The sequence below is a fragment of the Arachis ipaensis genome, chromosome B01 (genome assembly GCF_000816755.2).
Source record: "Arachis ipaensis cultivar K30076 chromosome B01, Araip1.1, whole genome shotgun sequence".
Lineage (NCBI taxonomy): Eukaryota > Viridiplantae > Streptophyta > Magnoliopsida > Fabales > Fabaceae > Arachis > Arachis ipaensis.
The window spans coordinates 136,168,957-136,175,648 of record NC_029785.2 but is presented as its reverse complement, the minus strand read 5'-3'; the positions used below and the strand labels follow the sequence as shown (position 1 = coordinate 136,175,648).

The 6,692-nt window shown below is 36.3% G+C and overlaps 1 protein-coding gene across 1 annotated transcript; it reads left to right on the top strand.

The window, feature by feature from the left end:
* On the top strand, window positions 1,552-6,682 carry LOC107642404 (NADPH--cytochrome P450 reductase 2). The gene is made up of 17 exons (XM_021106832.1): window positions 1,552-2,095; window positions 2,373-2,449; window positions 2,546-2,603; window positions 2,695-2,778; window positions 2,898-2,934; window positions 3,619-3,688; window positions 3,789-3,974; window positions 4,051-4,143; window positions 4,252-4,474; window positions 4,578-4,661; window positions 4,748-4,899; window positions 5,199-5,295; window positions 5,505-5,654; window positions 5,751-5,828; window positions 5,922-6,044; window positions 6,131-6,244; window positions 6,428-6,682. Exons 1-17 carry the CDS (start codon window positions 1,688-1,690, stop codon window positions 6,506-6,508), a joined length of 2,115 nt encoding a protein of 704 aa, XP_020962491.1. The 5' UTR covers window positions 1,552-1,687; the 3' UTR covers window positions 6,509-6,682.

Genomic DNA, 6,692 nt, shown 5'->3' with positions numbered 1-6,692 from the left:
TGGATTTTAGCGTTGGATACGCACGTGTTGCCATTCCAACGAAGCAAATTAAAGCTGTAAATGAAATACGGAAACGAAGGGTGAAATTTGAAATGAAAGAACCCCACCACACAAAAATGCAAGTCACATGGGCAATTGTTTAATATCAATTCGTTTATTTCCAATTTTTTATATGGAATGACGCAAGGGAAGATCATATAGTCCATTTAGTATATTATATTTTCATTTTTCAAATAATGCATCTTAAACCATGAATGTATCTCATTTTTTTATAAATAAATATAGATTGACGTAACAGCTAGCATCATTTTGACGAAAACAGTTGAAGTAACAATTTCACCCTCTTAATTTATTTTTAATGCTGCTACTATAAGAAAATTCTATATTTTAAAAACATGTACATATGTTCTCTGAATATTTAGTTTCATTTCCTAATAGTCTAATCTTCCTTTCCCAAACAAATTAATTTTTTTTCTAGAAAATTAAAGACATTAATTAATTAAAAGAAAATATAAAAGCAAAATTTTGTAGTCATAAGTTTAACCTTTTTTAGAGTTTGTGCATCAGAAAATATTAATCACTACCATTAATAATAAATACTAGTTTAATTGAACCATTTTAAAGAAAAAAAATTGATAAAATAAAAAAATATTAAAATAAGACAATAAATTCATACCAAATATAAATTACAAAAGTAATAATAACTAGTTTTGAATTTTTTTTTTGAAATTTTATTTAAAAAAAAATAAAAAAAGGGAAAAAACTCAAACTTTTTTTAATATTGTATTATTAAGAGTGAAATTTTTCATCATGAATTAAACTGTATGTTGAATACTACTATGACCATTTACAAAATGTCAGTAATATTTTGTATTTCTTTAATTAAAATAATATTTTTCTAACAAAATGTCAGTAATATTTTGTGTTTTAATAATTAAAATAATATTTTTTATTACAAAATATTAATAACGTTTTATTTTTTTTATAATTTAAATTTTTTTATTACAAAATATGATTGACATTTTGTACTGCCACCACAACTATATAAAACATTAAAATAATAAAATATTTTTGTATTTCACATTAAAATTATTCGTATATAAAAATTTTAGCCTAATATTCAATTCATCACATCCTTAATTACGGACAAAAACATCGCATAAATTTCATTTGTTTTTAATTTCTTTTTCTTTTATAGAAACTCTTTTCATTTTTTCCAAAATTTTAATAAATTTTTTTACAACATACAAAATCTCCTTTATTTTTTATACCAAATAAATTACAAAATATAAACAAACATTCATGTCATTATAGTCTGCATCTGTATTGTCCACGCACCGCGCGGGTATCTTTCTAGTTTTAGCCTAAAAACTCAGAAGTTAATAAGTTAACTGCCCTGAATTTTTATAAAAAGTAATTAACCATGGTTAAGGAGTGGTGGGAGGGGTTAGGTGGATTTGACCGGTCTGGGTTGGTAGGCGTTGGTTCAGTAAATGTAATTAAAGAAGGAAATAATTTTAGTTAGTTTTCCCTCCGAAATTCAGAAAAATGAGAATATAACATGACATAACCCCCCTCTCCCTCTCTCTATTCTCTAACATTCCCTCCTACCACGCCTCTCTCTTTCTCTCACACACAACTCCCAACTACTTCTTCCACCACCCACCAAAACCCTCCCAATCGCACAATGGAAGACTCATCCACCTCCATCAAGATTTCGCCCTTCGATCTCATGTCCGCCATAATCAGAGGCAAGCTCGACCCTTCCAACGTCTCCTCCGAGGCCGCCGGCGATGTTGCCGCCATAATACTCGAAAACCGCCAGTTCGTCATGGTGCTCACCACCTCCGTCGCGATTCTCATAGGCTGCGTCATCGCTCTTGTATGGCGAAGATCCAGCTCACACAAGCCCAAGCCTGTTGAGCTTCCCAAGCGCGTCATCGAGAGGGAGCCCGAGCCCGAGGTCGACGACGGCAAGAAGAAGGTCAGCATCTTCTTCGGCACACAGACCGGTACCGCCGAAGGATTCGCCAAGGCCATTGCCGAAGAGGCCAAAGCTAGATACGACAAGGCCACCTTCAAAGTCCTTGATTTGGTAAATAAATTAGATAGCGGAACCTATCAATTTAGCTCTCATGATTTAGAAACGCCGATGATTTAGTTCTCAAATAACTAAACAAACTCCAATTCAGAACTACGAGCTTGTTTAGTTCTTTTGAGGCTAAAATCTTCAATATTTTTGGACTAAATTGGTGATTTATTCAGATGAATACTTATCAGCTGCTTTTCTTTTCTTTTTCTTTTTTTTGATTAGTTCATTAGTTTATCGGATTTGATGCTTACGTTTTGAGAATGATGATTATGGTAATCAGGATGATTATGCAGCCGATGACGATGAATACGAGGAGAAGTTCAAAAAGGAAAAGTTCGCCCTCTTCTTTGTTGCCACGTAAGCTTCTCTCTCTCTTAGTTTTGAAAAAAAATAATTGCTGCCTTGTGTTTTGTGATTTTGGTGATTGATGAATCTGTGGTGGGATATGTGTAGATATGGTGATGGTGAGCCAACTGATAACGCGGCTAGGTTCTATAAATGGTTTACGGAGGTAAGTTTGTTGCCGTTGAGAGAGAGAGATAGAACTTGCATTGTTTATAGCTTGATTTTGGGTGCATGTGGCTGTGTTGGTGTGATTTCAGGGAAGTGAGAGAGGAGAGTGGCTTCAGGATCTTCAGTATGGTGTCTTTGGCCTTGGAAACAGGCAGTATGAGCATTTCAACAAGGTTTGCCCTCACCATTGTTACTTTCTTGCGGATTTGTTAAGCCTTGAGTTCTGATTTTGGAGTTGCATGTTGCTGATGCCTTATTTTTTTTTTTTTCATGACTATGGCGATTGACACAGGTTGCAAAGGAGGTTGATGATATTCTTACTGAGCAAGGTATCTACCTCTTCCTCATTTCTATCCTTCTTGAGTATCATGGTTTCCAACTCGCATTTGTAATTATAATATTGCACTAGTATATTTTTCTGTATCGAGTGGAGCTTATATGGAAATGCAAAAGCAGAAGGTCGAAACTCTTAACAGTTCATCCTGCAAAAGGCGGATCTATTTCTAGCCTCACATTAGCTTTCTGAGTGAATCGTTTTTCTAATCCCTTTGATCTGGTTCCCACGTGACGATCTCACATGTCAAGAGAGAGATTCACAAATCACACACTATAGTTTGATGCATGGTTTCTTAAAATAATAAAATCCATCGATAGGGCCCCACAATCCTAACATATCTCTCTCTCTTTCCACTTATTTCACAAGCCGTGGATTTCAATCCCAAATCTTTTGTACTCTATATGGATTGTTTCCAGAAAAGACTTGTATCTTATTCTTATCACAAGTTCTGCTGGATGTTACTTGTTGTATTCTTCTACAGAATTTATTGAAGTGGCATAACATAAGTAGGCACATTTATTGATGAATATGTCTCCAAGGGTCTTAAACAGGGTTAAAATAAATACTGTTGATAATGTAGTTCTCGTACTGCAATGCTTAGTATAGGTTTTATCAATTCTTTTTCTTGATGGAATATCTCCCCCGGTCTGATCTAACTTGTCTTCTGCTATTGAAGGTGCGAAGCGTCTTGTCCCAGTGGGACTTGGAGATGATGACCAATGCATTGAAGATGACTTCACTGCATGGTATTGAAATATTCAACTTGACTTGAGTATAGTGAACCAGGACTCATATGCAGATATTGGTCGGTCATTTCCTCCCCCTAACCAATGGCTGTTATTGCAGGAAAGAAGATCTGTGGCCAGTATTGGATCAATTTCTCAGAGATGAGGATGATACAACTGTATCTACCCCTTATACTGCTGCTGTTTTGGAGTATCGGGTTGTTATTCATGATCCATTAGATGCAGCTGCTGAGAAGTGGCATAATGTTAATGGTCATGCTATTGTGGATGCTCAACATCCAGTCAGGTATATTAGATTAAAATATTAAATTGCAACTTGGCTATGTCTTACAATAATCTGATATGTATGCTTATTCCTGTAGGGCAAATGTGGCTGTGCAAAAGGAGCTTCATACTCCTGCATCAGATCGTTCTTGCACTCATTTGGAATTTGATATTTCTGGCACTGGAGTTGCGTAAGTATCTACCTTTGGAAATAAAACTGTTAAAATATACCACTCCCTATTTAATGTCTGATGCTTCCATTGTCATTGGGGTTATTTATTTATTTATCTATCTTGTAGATATGAAACCGGTGACCATGTTGGTGTCTACTGTGAGAATTTGTCTGAAACCGTAGAAGAGGCCTTAAGGTTACTAGGATTGTCACCAGATACCTATTTCTCTGTCCATACTGATAGTGAAGATGGGAAACCAATTGGAAGCTCATTGCCACCACCGTTCCCTCCATGCACTTTAAGAACAGCAATAGCCCGATATGCAGATGTATTGAGTTCCCCTAAAAAGGTACTTCTCATGTGCTTAATGCGTCATTGGTTTAATCCAGTAATCCATCTTCTCAAGTTACATACTTTGACCTACCAATTAACAATTGCTTATATTATTTCAGTCGGCCTTGCTTGCATTGGCTGCCCATGCTTCTGATCTATCTGAAGCTGATCGACTAAGACATCTAGCCTCTCCTGCTGGAAAGGTTGTAATCTTATTTCACCATGTGTATTTAGATTAACTTTTTATGCTTACATTTCCAGTTTCTAAGCTATTTTGGTCTATCTGCAGGATGAATATGCTGAATGGGTGATTGCCAGTCAGAGGAGCCTTCTTGAGGTTATGGCTGAATTCCCGTCAGCCAAACCTCCACTTGGTGTATTTTTTGCAGCAGTTGCTCCTCGCCTGCAACCAAGATATTATTCTATCTCATCATCTCCAAGGTCAGTTTGTCTTTTCTATTCATGCATTATTGCTTGTGCTGGTTGGACTGTGTGGATCGAGGCTATTGAATGAAAATCAACTTGGAGTTTGCTGAATTTCTGTTATTTGCTTGTATGCTATCATGATGCAAGATAAAGAGTTAGTGCATGAGCTTCTGCTCGGTGGTTAGAAAATAACCACTTACTGTATTCTACTATATATGAGCCATGTAGGAAATTTTGCTGTGACATGTTTTCTTTGTAAGTCTTGTTAATCAATAATTCGTGTTGCATTTACACCCTGTCAAAATTGTCTGCAGGATGGCTCCATCAAGAATTCATGTTACATGTGCACTAGTACGTGATAAAATGCCCACTGGAAGGATTCATAAAGGAGTCTGTTCGACTTGGATGAAGGTACTTATATGCTTGTTTCCTACTCTGAAATTATGGTCGTTCGGTTCTTTAACTGTTTCAAGATATCCAATGTTTAATTTTTATGCAAAAAGAATTGGCTTAGAGTATTATTTTTTATGTCCATACAATAGTAAACCCGTCCATCCCCCCTCTTTTTTCTTTTTCTATCTTTTCTCTATTTCTAAACATGACTTCTTGTTTGATTCCAGAATTCTGTGCCATTGGAGAAAAGTCAGGACTGTAGTTGGGCTCCTATCTTTGTTAGGCAGTCTAATTTCAAACTACCTGCAGATAATAAGGTTCCTGTAATCATGATTGGCCCCGGCACTGGATTGGCTCCTTTCAGGGGTTTCTTGCAGGTTTGGACCAACAGATTTGATATTCCTTCTGATAAATCTCGTCTATCCAATCATCTAAGCCAGCTATTTATACTCACTCTTTTTTGGGCACTTCAGGAAAGATTAGCTCTAAAGGAAGAAGGAGTTGAACTTGGCCCCTCCGTTTTATTCTTCGGATGCAGGAACCGACAAATGGTGAGTTACAACCTCAAATTCAATTGCTTGTAGGTGAAGAGTGCTTCAATATAGATTGGATGACCAATTCTTTGTCTATCATTATTATTATAGGACTACATCTATGAGGACGAATTGAACCACTTTGTTAATAGTGGCGCACTTTCTGAGCTCATTGTTGCCTTTTCACGTGAGGGACCCAGTAAGGAATATGTCCAACATAAAATGATGGAGAAGGTACCCACTTCTACCAAGCTTCCAAATTCTCTTACCAATTAAACGTTTCAGTGTTCACTCAACCAACACTAAAACTTTTTCTCCAGGCTTCGGATATTTGGAGCATGATATCTCAGGGAGCTTACGTTTACGTGTGTGGTGATGCCAAGGGCATGGCTAAGGATGTACACCGTACCCTTCACACAATCTTGCAAGAGCAGGTGTTTATGAATTATATTTAGTTTGTCAATTTGTTGCCTTTTATTATTGGCTGACCATAGCCATTTTTTATTGGTTTTTTGTGATTGTAGGCATAGAATTCCAAATAAAATACCCTACAATATATTCTTAATATATGTTCGTTTTTCCTATTTGCTAAACTAATCAAGTTGTGTGTGTTTCAGGGTTCTATGAACAGTTCCAAGGCTGAAAGCATGGTGAAGAACCTACAGATGAATGGCAGGTATCTGCGTGATGTATGGTGATGATCTCCAATGGTAGAAGAACAAAAATAACAAACTATAAGATATGAGTCATTGGTAGAATATGTTGGAAGGGCCTATTTGCGACGCCTTCCATTAGTGCCCTCAAATGGGGGAACTACGGTTCTGTTGTCATCACTACAACAGTTCCTATATTCTTTTTCATGTATTCTTTTTTCTTTTCTTT

Bases quoted from the DNA above. Each gene is read 5' to 3' on its own strand.
- LOC107642404 (XM_021106832.1), top strand. From the start codon at position 1,688: ATGGAAGACTCATCCACCTCCATCAAGATTTCGCCCTTCGATCTCATG. The intron at 2,604-2,694 runs GTAAGTTTGTTG...GTGTGATTTCAG, and splicing joins TCTATAAATGGTTTACGGAG to GGAAGTGAGAGAGGAGAGTG. The intron at 4,144-4,251 runs GTAAGTATCTAC...TCTATCTTGTAG, and splicing joins ATTTCTGGCACTGGAGTTGC to ATATGAAACCGGTGACCATG.